The 17,627-nt window shown below is 39.8% G+C and overlaps 1 protein-coding gene and 2 long non-coding RNA genes across 20 annotated transcripts in view; 1 reads left to right on the top strand and 2 right to left on the bottom strand.

The window, feature by feature from the left end:
• Window positions 1-234: 234 nt before the first annotated feature.
• Window positions 235-13,789, bottom strand: LOC123977205. 13 transcript variants are annotated; one of them, XR_006826580.1, is made up of 7 exons: window positions 8,843-9,348; window positions 7,793-7,867; window positions 7,634-7,668; window positions 6,938-6,958; window positions 6,656-6,810; window positions 5,651-5,749; window positions 235-3,294 (listed from the first exon to the last, which is right to left on the bottom strand). It is a non-coding gene; the product is annotated as an uncharacterized LOC123977205 (long non-coding RNA). The 13 variants fall into 13 exon arrangements; XR_006826587.1 differs by lacking the exon at window positions 6,938-6,958 and adding an exon at window positions 6,060-6,357; XR_006826584.1 differs by lacking the exon at window positions 6,938-6,958 and having other exon boundaries at window positions 235-3,012; window positions 3,141-3,294; window positions 8,843-9,347.
• The window catches only part of LOC123977204, a 61,062-nt gene continuing 52,250 nt past the window's right edge, over window positions 8,816-17,627 (top strand). For 3 of the 6 annotated variants that reach the window (XR_006826574.1, XR_006826572.1, XR_006826570.1), the window contains exons 1-5: window positions 8,816-9,563; window positions 10,204-10,270; window positions 10,516-10,628; window positions 10,705-10,980; window positions 11,371-11,475. This is a non-coding gene — a long non-coding RNA (uncharacterized LOC123977204). Of the gene's footprint in view, window positions 9,564-10,203; window positions 10,271-10,515; window positions 10,629-10,704; window positions 10,981-11,370; window positions 11,540-17,627 lie in introns of all 6 variants that reach the window. The other 3 variants (XR_006826575.1, XR_006826571.1, XR_006826573.1) reach the window with 2 other exon arrangements.
• The window catches only part of cgnb (cingulin b), a 67,846-nt gene continuing 64,767 nt past the window's right edge, over window positions 14,549-17,627 (bottom strand). Inside the window, exons 20-21 of the mRNA XM_046059775.1 lie at window positions 16,091-16,254; window positions 14,549-15,821 (exon numbers count right to left, since the gene is read on the bottom strand). Coding sequence (XP_045915731.1) covers window positions 15,674-15,821; window positions 16,091-16,254 — 312 coding nt within the window. The 3' untranslated portion in view covers window positions 14,549-15,673. The remainder of the gene's footprint in view (window positions 15,822-16,090; window positions 16,255-17,627) is intronic.

The following is a 17,627-nucleotide window of genomic DNA, read 5'->3' as shown; positions in this document are numbered from 1 at the left end:
TGTGCAGACATGTTGCCTTTGCCTCTGTATAAGTGAAAATTCTACATTTTCACTTTTCCAACACTGTTAATATGTGATGCAATGTGATGTATAAGATGCTGAGTCTCCATTCGATCCTGCAGCACCTGGTAGTGTTGCGTTTTTTCAGATTGAGAAAAGAGAGGCTCAGTCCAATGAAAATTAACAAAAAGATTTAATTACAAAAATTAGTGAATAAAGAGATGGCATTACAGAACAAACAAATAACACTGCAGTGGACTGAAAAGTTGGTCCTCCGTTCAGATTTACAGCTTTCAGTCAACTCCGAACAGACTGAGCTAAAGCCGCCTCCAGCAGTGGACTGAAAAGCTACTTCTCCTCCCAGATCCACAGCTTACAGTCCTGATTCTCACAAAATAAATTGTTAATATCCTCCAGGTATGTGGGCGGGTCCATTTTCCTCCAAATGGCTTAGGTCCATAGCCATTGGTCGTCACCCAATTGGGAAGGGTGTACCTTACTGTTCTACCTTTTGGTCGAACAAAAGAGCACCGATCCCAGACGTGAAACCCCCCTTCAATCTACAGGAATAAACAGTCTTTTGCTCTAAACTAATCATAGAGAACAACTGGGCTTGTCTCCAAAATGGTTGACACCTTGACCTATCTTAAGTGTCAATGAAACAGTCAAAACAAAACAGTCCTTCTGGCACTAAACAAAGAGGTGTCAGTTTTCTTCACATTACAAAGAGGATACAAACAATGGTTTAAATCAACATTCTAATGCAATTGCCTGGCCTAAAATCCTGCAGTTTTACATTTGAAGAAAAACACTGAAACACTGGAATTAAGTTTGTTGTAACTTTTTAAAACTCAACAGTAGCTCTTGGAACAACAAAAGCAAGTCAAAACATCTTGTTTCCCTAACAGCTTCTGCTGTAAGATTATCCAGTTACTGATTCCCCTAATCATGGATTAGCCCTCCATGCTGTTAGTTCATATCAATCTGCTTATAAACTTATTCAACTGTGGGAGCATTTTAGTCTTTCATACATAGATGTATATAGTTTTATATTTATCTTGTTATGAGGAACACTATATTGGTGGGCATTTTAAATCTAAAATATGGTTTGGACACAGTGGTGGAAGTGATGCAGTCAGTGCAGGTTTAGTGGAGATGAGACTTATTGATACCGGGTTCAGGCCCGCTGACACAACTCCCTCAGAGACCCGTACACAAAGCAGGCAGTTATGATGCAATGGTCGCACACCTAGGATAAAATGGTTCATGCAGCTACCATCCTTAATAAATCACTGCATCATCGAAACTGGTGTGCACTGTAAAACCCAAATAAGTTCAGGATACTCAAAATATTTGTGGAAACTTTTTAAGTAGTGGTAATAATATTTGAGTAAACCTCAACTTAAATATAAGACAAAAAAATAAAAGATTACATACTAAATTACAATGATTCACTGATGCTTATTAAAATTAAATTCCACTAATTCTTTACTCAATAAATGTAACTGTGCACAACTTATACTCCGAGGGAAATCTACTCAAAAAAAGTGTATTGTGCTAGACTTAAATATTAGTGGAAACTCACTCAACAAAATTACTACTAGTCATATATATATAGTAGTCCTCAAAAATATGAATACAACTCCATTATTATTCAAGTTCTCTTTATTAGTATCAAAACCTTAAACATCTGTCATTTCTACATTTAACAGACACAAAATAAGGCACATCTTGCATAAAGCTGAATAGAATAATAATAGTAATTGATTGCTTGATCAGATAACTAACCAGTAACAATTTTGATAATCAATTTGTTTTCATTCTTTTTTGCAAGAATGTTGAACATTCTCTATTTCAAGATTAATGAGATTTCTTGGCATTAAGTGAATCTCTTGAGCAAAGTCCTTTGAGCTAAATAAAATTTCCTTTTACTACTTTACTGTGTTTTGTGGAAAAAGTGACTATGCATACTTTTATTCCATCAGCAGCACTTAAATAATATAAAAGGGAGCTTTAAATGTGGAGTTTTATCATAAGCAAATAAAGATAGCTAATAAAGATTGTTTAAAATAAGTCCCGCACTATGCAAATTTTTAAGTCAGATAGACGAGGTAATAGAACAATATCAAGGTTTCTGCAGGTTTCACCTGGTCAAACCATTATGAATGAAATTTAAGACCTATATCACGACCCAAAAAACAGAAACGCACAAAGGAAATGCAGTCACAAAATTACTTGCAGAGTAAATTAATGTATTCAAATTAGGGTTGAATGATGTCTACAAAATTGGAATCGGATGATGTCAACAATGAAACACCGGGATGGACGACGACATGAGGAGAGGGAGACAGCGATGCTAACGATTGTGTGAAATCTTAATAGCGGTGCTCATCTCTAAGCAGCAACAGTAGGTTTCAAGAACTGATAAGGTAGCACTTCCCAATAGTTGAAGAATAAATCTGTTTTATATCTGTGGTACAATCCGAAAGAGACTTGCAGCAATAACATGAAAGCTGCCTGTTGGTCTTCGTAGTCGTAATACATCGAATTATATTTGGACTGATTTGGACTAGTGACTAGAACTACAATACCACGGAAGGAAAACACATTCTTGAGTGCTGCGGGGGCATTTTATTCCAGCCTACCTGTCCAGCTGAAAGAAAAGTGAACATCCATGGGGTACCATATTTAGGTCACACATAGCAACTTGACAATCACAGGGTAGCCCCGCCCTAAAGCCTCCCCTGCTTTCTGGTCTATTTTCCCCTAAATGGGACCATAGTTTACTAAATCACCATCATGCTGTGTTGAAGAAGACTTGAAACTAGCGACTGAGACTCATCAGGAAAGTGTTTACTGAGGTAATACATCAGCTGAGAAGTAGCTACAGTTTCTCAGACTTCTATTCAATCCAGTGGAGTCGCTCCCTGCTGGCTGTTAGAGAGAATGCAGGTTTGAGGCATCACTTTTCAAACCTGGAGGTTCTGCTTGGTGAAGACACAAATCTACTTCCTGGTTTCACAAATCAGACATTAAATATCAAATTTTCCATTGTAGTTTTGAAACGGACCTATCAAAGAACAAAATGCAGATTCAGGTTGTCCTCACACAGAGGAGTAGTTGGAGGTGGGGCTACGTACCGAGGCGCTGCTGGAGGCGCTCTCCTCCTTGTTGTTGGGCAGAGCCGCTCCTTTCCGGGAGCGAGGCGAGGAGGCCGGAGCCTTACGGCGGGACTTGGGAGGCTTGGTCTGGGAGTCCTCAGACTCCTCTGCCAGGGCAAACAGGTCGCTGAACCTGCAGGAGGAAGAAGTGATTTCATCAGCCGCTGCAGTGATGTCACCCATCAGTGTGTGTGGGTGCGTGCGTACGTACCTCATCTTGGGGACCTCGTCACAGCTGGCCTGAACGGCCAGTTCAGAAGTGCTTTCAGGAGTTTATACATGAGTTACATCAACATTTAGCTGACACTTCAGCTAGCTATATATGTATATGTACATAATAGCTATTTATGTCAGAGGTCAAACACCTCTGGAGCAACTAGGGGTTAAGTGTCCTGCTCAGGGACGCATTGGTGGATGTGTCGCAATGGGGAATTAAACCCGGGTCTCTCACACAAAAGGCATGTGTCTTATCCACTGTTCCATCACCATCCCCAGAGAAACAGACATACATCCACAGCCACCTTTCACTTGGGCTGAAGCGGACTGCACCAGGAGCGTCAGTGTCCACAGTGAGGAGTGACAGCAATGTCTGGTTAATCTTCGCACAGCAAAATACAAACAATCCAATTATGAGGATAATTATAAAAAAGCTAGCACTGCATGCTTATTGGTGCCCCCCCACACACTTAAAAGAATATTTATTTTTTCCAAGCCTGTCTTGCGTCTTCACATGCCAAAATGTTAAGAGTTATTGCTGGTTGTTATGATTCTTCTGACTCTATAAGGCTTTCTTAATCTGACTCAACTGTAAGAGAATGAGGACAAAATTCTAAAGTTCATTAGAAACAGTTATGAGACTTCAGCAGTCTGACTTAGACAAGCCACAAAACATATCGTAAGTATTTTTGGAAGTTAGTCTTTGTGTGTTTACTTGCTGAGCTGCAGCAGTGGGATACTTCCTTCCAACAGTGAATCTACACAATGACAAGTGTCTAATCCACTGCGACATCGCCACCTCTATAATAATTATTTTGTATTAATTTTTCACCAAGCTTCAACAGTTATATGTGCAACATGCAACATGAAATAACTGATTCTATAACTAAATCTAATTACTAATTTTCAAATTAGTTCAGTAGAAGTGAAGAGATTTTTTTAATGAATAAGAGACAACAGCAAAGGTCGCTGCCTGTTTAAGACCTGGTGGCCTAACTGTTAAAGAAACAGTTATATTATTCAGGAAACTCAGATCAGTCTCTGTCTATTGATAAACTGTAGGAGAAAGTTTTCACATTTCAACTCTGGCAGCGGGCGGGCGCGTGCGTGAGACGAGAACGACCGCGACAGTTTCACGTGATCGCGCCAGTTACACAGAAGCTGTTGCTATGGTTACCTCGCGGAGCGCTTGTTTGCCTGTCTGTTGATGAGGAGCACAGAGCGACCCCGCGGATCACAGCCGTCTGAAAAGGCCTTATATAAACCCCATAACAACCATTCACAAGAAATTAATTTATAACTTGCCAAAACCTTTAACATAAGGACATAAAGACAAAGGCAACCATTCATACAGCAAAGTGTATGTAGGCTATATGATTGATAAATCCACAACTCAAAATAAACATTAGACATAGCCTATAACAAGCAATAATCAAAACATACCCAATTTATCCGGTCCTTACTCAGTGTTGGGCAGCTTACTCAGAAATAATATAGCTATTACCTAGTCACTTAGCATTTAGGCTACTCCTTAAAAAAGTAATATTAGCTACTCTAGCCTACCTATTACTGGGTGCGCCACACCCTCCCGATGAGTCCAAGCATCACTGGCAGTAGTGACTGGAGTTTCTTTATGAGTTTCACGTTGCTGTTTTGCTTTAGCTGATGCTTCAATTAGCCTAAGTATAAATGTAGAACTGTTCGTGGTTAAAAGCTTTTTGCTGTCACACAAAGTTTACAAAGGACGACAATGTTCTTTGCATCTTAGACTGTGACACAATAATGGCAACGTTACTTACAGCTGTCAAATACCTCTCCTCCCTGTCTTCCTTTAGCTTTTTGGCTAACAGCTGATAACATGATTAGTAACTATAATAACATAACTGTTTTTGGAAATAATAATCCATCACACTATTCTTTACTGGGAAAAGTAATATTACAGTATTACTGCCCAACACGTTATGTACCACTGATGCGCGTGAGCGACTGTGGTACACACTGCGCAGGTGTGGAATGGGCAGCTGAATGCAAGCAAACATCGTTGTTGATACCTGGAAAGGAAGAAAACATTACACACACCAGCCTGTAGATGTCCTCAAATCCTTTCCATTTCACTCAGCCAGCTCCTAAAATAGAAAACTTATCCTTTCATTTTTTAAACCTGTCAGTTGCTGGAAGAGGCATTCGAGTTGGTTTCCAGTAGTACATTTCATTTACATTTCATATTACTTGTTGTCGATACTGACATTTCTGCGAGTACACTGAGTACTTACATTGGAGGTTTTGAAGACGTCAGTCATCTGCTAGCAGGTTCACTGGGAGGCCACAGAGGGTCAGACGGCATCTCATGTGTGGGCTACCAAGTGTTGCTCCTAGATTGACAATCAAAATAATTATTATACAAATATTTTTACAGTACATCAAGCCATAAAGTGTAATAGTTCTACCAATGTAATTCTAAAATAATATTGATAGCAATAACAAATCCATCCAGCTGCAACTACTAAAAGACATCAGAGTCAAATTTAAACAAACAGTGACTCAAACAATGGGTGAGAAATAGAGGCTAACTATAACCTTAAACATGATACTAGAAGAAATTTGGAAGCCAGTGCAGTAGGGCTGGACCCGAATATTGGTATTCAGTTTTCAATTTTGGGATGTGGAGATTCACACAAGCACCTGAAGTTCTGTCCCACACAACGCACACCAGCTTACACCGCCCTTTTCAGTTTCTTTCTTGCTGTATCATACAGCAAACGGACACAAACAGGCTGCTATCTGTCCGCTTTCATTGTCAGCCGTAAGTTTGACTGCCCAAAAAACACAGCTCGCGTTTTGAACTTTTTCATCCATGTTTCTGTGGTAACAACTGCAGGTGAGCTGCTTGTGGAGAAGGCCTGCAGTACATCCCTCTCTGTTTGTGTCTCTGCAACTGTCAGTAGACCGTATGGCGACCGATCATGGATGGAGTTGGTCTCTTGGACGGATAGAAAAATAAAGTCATGCTCAGCACATAAAATCTGAACGAAATTGAGGATTTTCTGTCTTGTGTTGTGTGTTCAGGGCAGCGCAAGAATTTAAAAATAAGCTTGTAAATGGCTTTTAAAGTGATGGAGTACTGGAAAACTTGCAAATGCAAATGAGAAATGACAATTGAAAGTAGATGGCTCCATCCTCCTAGTCATCACAAGACAATATCATAATCAAATTTCACCATTATAGCGCTGAGGTCCCAATCTTTGATGTGATCAACATTGTCATAATCTTAAACTCACCTGAAGGTCACAAATCCTGAGGATCTCTGCAGGGCCTCTGCTCTCTTGGCCTTCTGCATGTACAGGGCAATCAGTTTTGGTGTGCATCTCTCAAGCTTGCAGTAGAATTGGTTGCATAGGTTCAACATTTGTAAAGCGATGAACTCAGCAAACACCTGCAAACACATAAATGTATGCAGATTAAGGGTTTCCAACTTGGGCCTTGACAGAAAAACATAATGCATCAATTACTTGTTTTAAGCAGGATGGCTGACTATATGGCAAAAAGAATATAGTTTTTACCTGAGAAATGGACATGGACCACTGCAGTGACAAGAAAAGAAAATGCAGGGTCATCCTGCAAATTTCTTTAATCTAACTTAGGTTTTGCTGCATCAAAATGAAAGATTATGTGGCTAAGAATTGAGTTAGCCAATTAAATATATTCTGAAACTAGACTAATTGGATAATATTTCCTCATTTAGCATCCATCTGAAGTAATGTTCCCACACCAACACAGACCCCTGTGTTTTTTCTCAACAGTGCCATTTTTGGTCTGAACAGGGTTGAGACAAAATTTCAATTTGGTACTAAATAGTTTAAGGATAAATAAGTCAACCATCCCATTATAAGTTTATTACAGCCTTTAAAGGAGCCGAAAAATGTTTACACTTAATGCTGTAATAGATCTACAATTTTCTTGGCTTTGATCACTGCCACTCATTTCTGAAATGTAGTATGAGAATTTTAAATTGTTAAATATACATATTCATTATAAAAACTCAGACAGCTGGATTTATGCACTTTTCTAAAACAATACAATATCCCCCCTGCTTCTCAAGTCAGGGCTAAAATATCTTCTTTCATGTTAAAATGTCATCCACTGCGAAATGTTGTTGGCTCCAGTTCTAGCAATGTAGTATTTTTTTTTATTAATCCTCAGTATGTCTGATTAGTAAGCCAGCAATTGATGCAGAAATATGCAAATTGTTAACATACCTTGGATAGCTGTAGTGCCACTCAATACTCTGATCCTGCGAGAGCAAATATAACAAACAATATAAAGATTTCCCAGTAGCCCTGTCAGCAAAACCATCATCAAATGCTGATTTTCTTATAAATATATAGACACAATATTTTATCATTTATCTGACTCACCAATATCAGAGCTGCTTTCGCAAGTCAGGTGATTATGGGTAAGATGAAACTCCTTCAGCAGCACTCTCTAGAGTCCTTAATGGGCACACAATATATGAACCAACTTCTGATTAATTTACAAAAAGACCATGTAAACACTTCTCACAAACACGTGATATGGGCAGAGTTTATTGTTGTGATAAATGTATTTAGTCTTTAAGACTCAGTTACCAGTTTATTTGGTACATCTAGCCAAATTTAATGCAGTCTAATCCAACATTTCTGCAATGTTCAGTTTTTGTTGCAACTGTATGATCATTTTGGATCACATGGACCAGTGTTTGATATTTTGTCTATCCCATTTATATCAGTGAGGCCATGCTAAATAAAAGTGAACTGTATTGCGTTATAAACAGATGACGCAACACAGTTCAACCGGACCACAAACTACATCAGCTAAAATGAACAAATAATATTAAATTTAAATAAAACTGAACATTCCTCACCAACTTTCATTACCACAGTGGAAAAATTTTCCTTTCCAAATACATATACAGCCACTTCAGATGAGGCAACTTGTGTCTAAAATTGAAGGGCTGAGGGGTTTATTAGGTTCACTGCTGATAAAATGAAACATTCAGCCATGCATCAATACTATTTCAGGATACATCTTAACGAAATGTCTTTGAAGCTCGAGGAAACTAAGCGCTCAGGTTCACTTGAGAGGACAGATCTATTAAAAACAGATTACAACAGATGTAAGTTAAATATAAAACTTATTAAATACGTATTAAAACAATTACACCGTTCCAACTGATCTGACTTGAAAATCTCCCAACTGGAGGGGTTTTCATTTCATATTTACCGTATATCAGTGAAACTAGGCTATGATTTCACATTATGAATGTTTTTACTTTTTGAGCAAGTGTAACGTTACATCTTACTACAAACACTGCATTCACACAGCTTGTTAACTTATATGAAGGCAGAGCTTGACTGTCTCCACAGTAACGATATAGGACTAAAGTAACATTAACTAACAGTTCAGTGCAAAGTGAAATTTAACGTTACCTCAATGTGTTCTTAGCCAGCTAACTTCAAGTAACTTAACGTCAGCTTTTCTGTTAACATTACTGCACCGAAAACAGAACTTTTTCGCTTGCCAGACCAAAGCTCACGTAACAAGGAGCAGCCCCAGATGAAAAACCGACCAGATGACGACTGTCTGGAAAACTTTCAGCCACTGGTGATACGTTACTTAAGCTTACGTTAGCTAACGGTTGCTAACGTTAGCATAACAGGAATGCGGCAAACTGACTCCACATACTGCCTCCGGTCATCCCAGTGTAACGTTACGGTTAACGTTATACAATAAAAGTCACAGAACAGAAAAAAAATAAAAAATAAACACACACACACAGCGCTGCAAAGAAAGCTGGGATCTCTCGAACTCGAAACTAGTAATTACTGAACAGTTTTTTAATCAACATTGTGCAACTTTGGGCAAGGGTCACAGGTGTTACCAATCAGCTGCAACACATTTGCAAACACTGCTGTGGTTAAAAATGCAGAAAAAATAAAAAAAAAATAAAAAAAATCAGCGCGCTTACATACACAAGTGTGTTCAAGGCACCACCGTTTCCGTTTCAAAATGTGTTTTGCTAAGTTTCGTCTACTGAATTCAGCCTAGATCCAATGGCGACGTCAAGCTCCTCCAGTGGCGCCCTCGCCCCCTTCACGTTTCAGCATTATTTGGCGCCAAGCGTATCAAACGTCCCGTAATCGGACTGTGGTAAATCTCTTCTACTTATTAAGATTATTATTACTGGCGAAGGTTTTATTGCATCGTACTTACAGTAACGAGCGAAGCTGTCATCAACTAACGTTACAGTAGTTTGGAGCCAACTTAACCCTCACTGTATTCCAAACTAGGGGATAAGTGTCTTGCTCAGCGACACATTGATGGATGTGTCACAGTGAAAATCAAACGCCGGTCTCACACCAAAGGCATGTGTCTTATCCACTGCTCCACAACCAATAAGTATGCTCGTTACTGTATGTAGACTTATTAAGCATGTGTAGCTTTTGGGTGTATTTTATTCAAAATGTTACTCTACTTGTTGTTCACAGATGTGGTAACAATGTTCCAAAATTATGTGGAATTGCATATTTCTCTATTGGATTTTCTTTCCCCCCCCTTCCACATTTTGCACCCTGCGAAAGCATGTTTTAATCGCCACGGACATTTGTGATTTCTGTAACTGCTTCGACTTCTCCCTGCACTCACATACACACCCCTTTACCTCTAGTCTCTCCCTGCAAACACACCAGCTTTCCCTGCCTCTCTCCCTGTCTGCTCCTCTGTGTTTCTCCATAAGCAGTAGGTTATGTTTTATATGGATTCCGATCTGAATGTTTCTGTCTCTGTTCAGTTCCCAGATGAGACGCAGCAGAGCGGTGAGCTACTCAGCATGATCGTAGATGTCAGACTCCACACAGGTAACAGCTGATCAGGACTCAGCTTTGCAGAACCTTTAGTCTGGTTCTGAGCCTGGTTGTGTTAAGTAAGCAGGTCTGTGTTGTAGCTGTAGGAACTGATGTGTCACATGATGATGGGGAGCCTGGTGATGTTCAGGAAGGACTGAGAGAGTCTCACTGAGGATGTTGAGCACAGAGGACACCTGTCTTCGCATCTTCCACCTGTGTCCACCTGTCCTCACGGCGGCTTCTTCGTGTGTCCACAGTTTAGTCTCCGGTCTGGGAGACCTTGAGTAGTACAGCACCTGGCAGCTCTTCCTGGCTCACAGCACCCCCCTAGAGACCTTCATCCCCATCCTGCAGCACCTTAAATATAAAGGTGAGTGGTGTCCAGGAAAGGGTCCCTGTCCTCCAGTCTGATCAGTCCTCTGACTCCTTTGTCTTTGTGTTCTCAGAACACCTGGATGCCTTGTCCTGTCTGCTGCTTCTCCGCAGAAAGAAGTACGACAGGTTCACACCTGGACACTCGTCTTAGAGACTCCTGGGTCCCCATTAACGTCTGTGTGTCCCAGGCCCAGTGAAGAGATGGTGAAGATGGTCCTGAGTTGTCCCTGTCACCCCCGAGGACCAGTTCACCACCAGCATCCTGAGACACTGGGCGTCCAATGACAACGCGCTGGGAGAACACATCAAGGCCCAGCTGATCAAGAACAACCAGCTCCGTGAGAAAGGTGAGGACAGACAGAACAGATGGATGAGGACAGAGGTGAGAACTGAAAGGTGAGGACGGTCTCTGGGTACCTGTTGAACAGCGGTTGTGTCTCAGTCTTCACAGTTCCAGCAGTAAACTGGCTCAGCTCACCCTGGAACGGATCCTGGAGCTCATGGATAACCTGAGCCTAAGCAACACCCAGAAAAGCTGTCAGTACACACAGGCTTACTGATTGCTTCAGGAGGTATTGATAACTGATAGCTGACTGATTGTGTCCGTCTCTGCCATTCTTCACTCAGACCTCTGCAGCACGTTCAGGCCAGCTGTGACGAGGTCCACAAGATGAGGCATGCGCACGCACGCACACTGACATCACTGTGGCGGCTGATATCACTTCCTCCTCCTGCAGGTGTACAAAGACTTCCAGACCAACCCTCCCAAGTCCTGCTGTAAGGCTCATCCCTCCTCGCTTCCGCTCAACAATGAGGAGGAGACCGCCTCCTGCAGTGCCTCAGTACGTACCCACACCTCCACCTGCTCCTGTGTGAGGACAGCCTGAATCTGCGTCTCGTTCTTTGGTACGTCTCGAAACCGCACGGAAATTTGTCTGATTTGTGAAACCAGGAAGCAGCTTTGTCTTCACCAAGCAGGAACCTCCAGGTTTGAAAAGTGAATCCTCAAACCTGCATTCTCTCCAACAGCCAGCAGGGAGCGACTCCACTGGAACGTATATGGTCTCAGTCACTAGTTTCAAGTCTTCAACGCAGCATGATGATTTAGTAAATTATGGTCCCATTTAGAGGAAAATAGACGAGAAAGCAGGTGAGGCTTTAGGGTGGGGCTACTTTGTGATTGACAAGTGTGACCCAAATATGGTACCCTATGGATGTTCAGTCTGTTCAGGACAGAGCTGAACACCTCTTTTCTCAGCTGGACAGGTAGGCTGAAAATACAGCTGCTTGTTACTTTCTATAAGTTGAACTAAAAGACGTTCTGTTAGCTTCCTGCTCAGCTTCCAGTCTGAATGGGAGATGCTTCACTTCTCCAGCCATTTGGGAACAGACTTGTTGGTCTGGAGAAGCTGAAGCATTTATTAGCAGAGACACTGACACCATACTTTTACTGCCAGAATATTTTCCTCTGAGATTCACCGTCACTTTGTCACTCGGACAAACACTGAGAAGGAGCTGCTCTGATAACAGTCTGAAATTTCAAAATTTAAGGCCTTAAATTTGCTGAAGTTCTAGGTCTTAAAATTTTAAATGGGTATTTTCCAACGTACATGTAACACTACCTCTAAGGCTATTATTTTTTCTTCCCGTGGTATTGTAGTTCTAGTCGGTAGTCCAAATATAATTCGCTGTATTACGACTATAAAGACCAACAGGCAGCTTTCATGTTATTGCCGCAAGTCTTTCGGATTGTACCAGAGTGCAACCTTATTGGTTCTTGGATGGAAAAACAGATCTTAGGGCTTAAAACCACTCTAGCAACGTATCTGAAACCTACTGAGCTGTCTCCCTCTCCTCGTTCCTCAAAGGACGAGCGAAAATGGGGAGCAGCTGAAAATGAAAGTTAGCAGAGGAAAAGATCAAAATCAAGTTGCAGGTTGTACATCTTGATAGTTAAATTAAAAAAAAAAAAAAGTGTTGACCACCGAGGAGCTGAGGTTAATGTTAAAGCAAATTAGGGATGCAAACCTAATTATTCTTTTGGATTTTGATGTACAAATGAAATCCTTGTAGTTATACAGAAGGGAGTTGGTTCTCATGATGCCCATTTATGTCAATTTCTACAAATGTATAAAGCAGTAAATTAAGACAAACATGAACAGTCCTATCTGTATTGATTCTGAGGTCATGTTAAGTGTTTTCCGGCCATTATTAGGCAGTGAGGCTCAAAACTTTAGTGTTGTGCAATAAATAAAACTATTGTGGAGAGCATCAAAACTAACCAAATTTATTTTCATAGCTCTAATGTTGGACTCCTTACGATTTTTCTACCAGTGATCCATTTGACATCAGCAGGTGCACCGCATGCCAGCTTGCTAATTACATGCTTATCAGTCATCGTCCATCCCGGTGTTTCATTGTTAACATCATCTGATGCCAATTTTGTAGACATCACTCAACCCTAATTTGAATACAGTGATTTACTCTGCAAGTAATTTTGAGACTGCATTTGTGCGTTTCCTTTTTTAAAGTCGTGAAATAGGTTTTAAATTTTCATAATGGTCTTAAATTTGACCAGGTGACTTAACAATTTGCATAGTGTGGAACTTCAATAAATTTATGCATAGTCAATTTTTCCACAAAAACACAGTAAAGTAGTAAAAGGAAATTTTATTTAGCTCAAGAGATTCAAGTTAACACCAAAAAAAAATATGGAATCTGGAAATAGAATGTTTAACATTATTGCAAAAAAGAATGGAAAAACTATTGATTATTAAAATTGTTGCTGGTTAATTATCTGATCAAGTAGTTAGTCTGTTCAGCTTTATGCAAGATGTGCCTTTTTGTCTGTTAAGTGTAGAAATGAAAGATACTAATAAAGAGAACTTGAATAGTAATGGTGTTACTAGTGTTGCAGTGAGTGTGGAGAGGCAGGTTGGAGGACCCAAATACAGAACACACAACTGGCAGGTATAGTTCAAAGATTTATTAACCAAAGGCGAGTGCACTTACTATCAGTGGCTGAGTCCAAAAGAATCCACAAGGTTTCAGGCAGATATCCAGACAGCACTTCTCCACACAACAAGAACACTGCAAACACCATATAATGACCCAACAAAGACAAGACAGAAACACCAGCTATATATACGGGGACTAACGAGCAGGGCAGGAGCAACACAGGTGACAGACATGAGGCTAACGAGACACAGGCAGAGAGAGAGCGGGGGAAAACAGAACAGTTGACAGGCAGACATGGGGCAAAATGAATAACCAACAAAGACAAAAACACACAAGTTACAAAGTGCCAGAACCTGAACGAGAACACAGAACTAGAACACAGAATACAGAGGAGACTAAACCAAAATAATGTAAACAAGAACTAGGAGTGAATGAACTAAGGACCAGGACTAAGAACAAAGATATAGAACCAAAACCCAGACTCCCAAACAAGACACACAGACAGGATCATGACAACTAGTAGTAGTAACTCGTAGTGTTCGTATTTTTCATATTCGTATTTTTTAAGACTACTATCTGAAAATGGCCATTTTGTAAATTTCAAGTTTACTAGTAGTAACTTTGTTGAGTCAGTTTCCATTAGTATTTAAGTCTAGCACAATACATTTTTTTTGTATGTATAGTGAGTATAGGTTGTGCAAAATTACATTTACTTATTTCAGTTTCAGATAAACTTCTAAGCATGGATAATTAAAGACAGAGTTGAAAAAGTTGTTAATCTGTCTTTTAACTGCAAATTCCCTGGTTCAAATCCAGCCGGGACCCTTCGTTGCATCTCTCTGCTGTCTGTAATAAAAACTTAAAATGTTTCAAATACTTTTAATTTAATACATGTTTAAAAACATGTATATTGTACAGTATCAAATATTGAGAGATCAAAAAAGAAAATAACATGAGTAAAACGTATATCTCTTTTTATTGTACACATGGTCAAAAATTTTCTTAAAATATCTGTCAAAATTAGGACAAAGCTTACAAAGCTCTGCTCCGCATATCAAATGTTACAAGCAGCTTAATAAACATATTCCACATGTAATAGCATCCTTTGTTGTAAAGACCCAAATATACATTTTAAAAGTGACATGTGTCAAATGTACACCATCAGAATGTAATTTGGAGATTATAATCAACATTCATAACAGCCAGGTAAGCATGTGAAATACTATTTAAATCATTACTGCAGCAGCATATAAACAGAACACATGCAGAGACAACATGAAGTGAAAATAAAGATATAAAGCAAATGTTTAAGGCATTTGAGTGAAAACATGCACATGATTCAAGCTTAACACAGCAATATATTAATCTACATTAGAAATATGGTGGTTAAAGTAGAAAATTGTATAGGGAGCGGATTCATGTCTGAGGACGCACAGTGCTACAGTATGTATAATTGATTGTCTTGAGAACGAGTATGCACAACTATTACAGTGTAAAAATATAGGCTCAGTTTAAACAACCCATCATTGTCACATTCAAAGGTTTAAAAAAAACACACATCACTTTCAAAGAAACACTTGGAGCTGCTAACAACACTGACAGATGTAAATTATCATGCGCAAGCAAACACAGATTAAAATAATTAAGAACAATTAAAAGATATGGAAGTAATTTTTTTGGTTTAAGTCTACTGTATGACCTCTGGAAATAAACCATGCCACAGTATTATGCTACCACAGTAGTGTACAGTAAGTACAGTCAAACACAACACGCAGCAAAGTGAACATTACAGTTAAAGTTCACATTAAAGTTGAAGTACATGAAGTTAAACCTTGTATTTCTAAGTGTAATTCTTCTCTTCAACATAACGGAAAAACAGAAGACTTCAAGACAGATAAAACATGACAGTACTGAAGCAATCACAGCTGAAGGCTAAAAAAAAAATTGCAATCTAATTATCCTGACAACCTGTCTCTGTTGGACTGCTGCACTAAAAATAAAACCAAGAACAACTGCAAGGCAGATTTGTAGCGCAGCGTTGCTCTGGAGATTTTTTGTTTTTATTTATGCCGCCATCTTCCTTTAGCAGTTGGAGGTCTGAAGTTGGCTCTCGTTCAGGATGGAGGTGATGTTGGAGTCATAGAGACCATCCTCATCCTCAGAGCTTAAAGCAGAGGAGCTCAAAGCGGAGGAGCCCAGACCTGTACGATGTGGCTGCTGTGATTTCCGCCTGATAAATAGCAAACAACAGAAAATCCAAAAACATTGACTCAGTTCTTCTACTTTCATACATTGTAGCACAGTGAATACAGGCATGGGCCCAGCTAATTACTATAGAGTGCCACCTAGTGTAAAGAAGACACACTTGGTTACTTGTCAAATACTGAAAGTTAAGGACGTCATCTTACATTGTGTGGTTACATTCTCAAATTTAAGTTGGATTTAACACATTTTTTGTGACATTATTTCATAGAGTGGGGACATTAACTTCAGTCTTACTTGAGTTCACTCTCCAGGGCTGTGACTTTGGCATGCAGTGCTTCCTGTAGCTCCTGCTGCTCCTCCAAGTCTCTGAGAACCTTCCGGCGGACACCCTCCAAGCGCTCCACCTCTCCCTCGCTCTCGTCCACTTGCCGTTTCAAGGCCTTCACACGCAGAGACAGCTGGGGACGGAGAGAGGGAGAGGCAGGGGGTTAGAGGGGGAACAGAGGAGGTCACAGGTGAAGATGTGGGCCTTGAGGGAGCGGAGGGGACCAAGCAGGAGAGGCAGAGGGTCTGACGGGTGTGTGGATTTGTAGGGGAGCAGCTACAGTTACATAAAGAAAGGCTGAGGCAGCTGGAAGATGATAGTGAGGTCAGGGAGAGTTCTGGTGATCGAGTGAGGTTGGGTTTGGGTCAGGAGAAGTACAGATGAGATTAGTCCTTTTGTCAAAGAAGCAATTAAGCTCTGTTTGAACTGTGTTAATGATTAAACAGCAGGAGTAGGTCAAACAATATCCATCTATAATTCTTACTACATAATTAAAACTGTGTCAAGCTGGTAAATGACTACACACAGAGTCAGGAAACTTGAGACACCCACAGTAAAGCATCTGATAACTTAAGAATGGAATAGAAAATTTCACCCTTCTGATATTAAAATAATCTTTTGTAAAATACACATATTTGGTTTCTTGCCAAGAGTTAATGTTAGATGAGAAGATTGATACCACTCTTCTGTATGGTAAATTTGTAGCTAGAATCAGCTCCCGGTTAGCTTAGTTAACTTGAAACAGCTAGTGCCCTTGGTGTAAATGATAAAGATGGCAGTTTCAATGAAAACAAGTGACATAAATATGTTACTTGTTCCCATCTGGCTACATCAGCTGGTAATGTGCTAAACTCATTAAATGTAGTATATGACCCAGCATATTTTTAACATTTTCTCCCCCTTTTTAATGTTTTCCTGAAAAACTACAATGACATTCAGATATTTATTTCCTTAACTGGCTACTTAATGACATTGGTATTATTGGTAATAACACAGGTTTACTATATGATAGTATGATAGATATTATTCTGATTAAATACAGGCAAATATACTATATGTCGCCTTTTGGTTTATGGTTTACCCGTTACAATATGTGCTTCCATTGTTCCTGGAAGTCCGGGTAGTTATTTTCGCTCTGAGTTCACAAGTAGGAACTCCAGCTGTAGTGGTGTTGCATTGTACTGTTAGGATTTGGTTTTGTGCTGTTATTTTTCCTGTGTTTATTTGATATTGTCAGGGTTTGGAGTTTTGTAGTCTAGTTTATTATGGCTCATTCGCTTTAAGGTTTTCTTTGTAACTGTCTTATCGCTCATTTTAGTACTTGGTCCTGTGCTTTAGTTCATGTTTAGTGTTTTCCTTATCAGTGTTCTTCTGTATTTTCTCATTATGGTCTGTCTTAGTCCTTAGTCTTATCTCCATGTTTTAGGGTAGTCTTGTCTCTCATCTTAGTTCTTCTTCCTGCACCTTGGTTCTTGTTTTAGTATTTACTTCAGGTTCCTTGTCTAC

Source organism: Micropterus dolomieu, linkage group LG09, assembly GCF_021292245.1.
Source record: "Micropterus dolomieu isolate WLL.071019.BEF.003 ecotype Adirondacks linkage group LG09, ASM2129224v1, whole genome shotgun sequence".
Lineage (NCBI taxonomy): Eukaryota > Metazoa > Chordata > Actinopteri > Centrarchiformes > Centrarchidae > Micropterus > Micropterus dolomieu.
The sequence above is the reverse complement of the archived record's forward strand: the minus strand, read 5'-3'. Positions and strand labels throughout refer to the sequence as shown.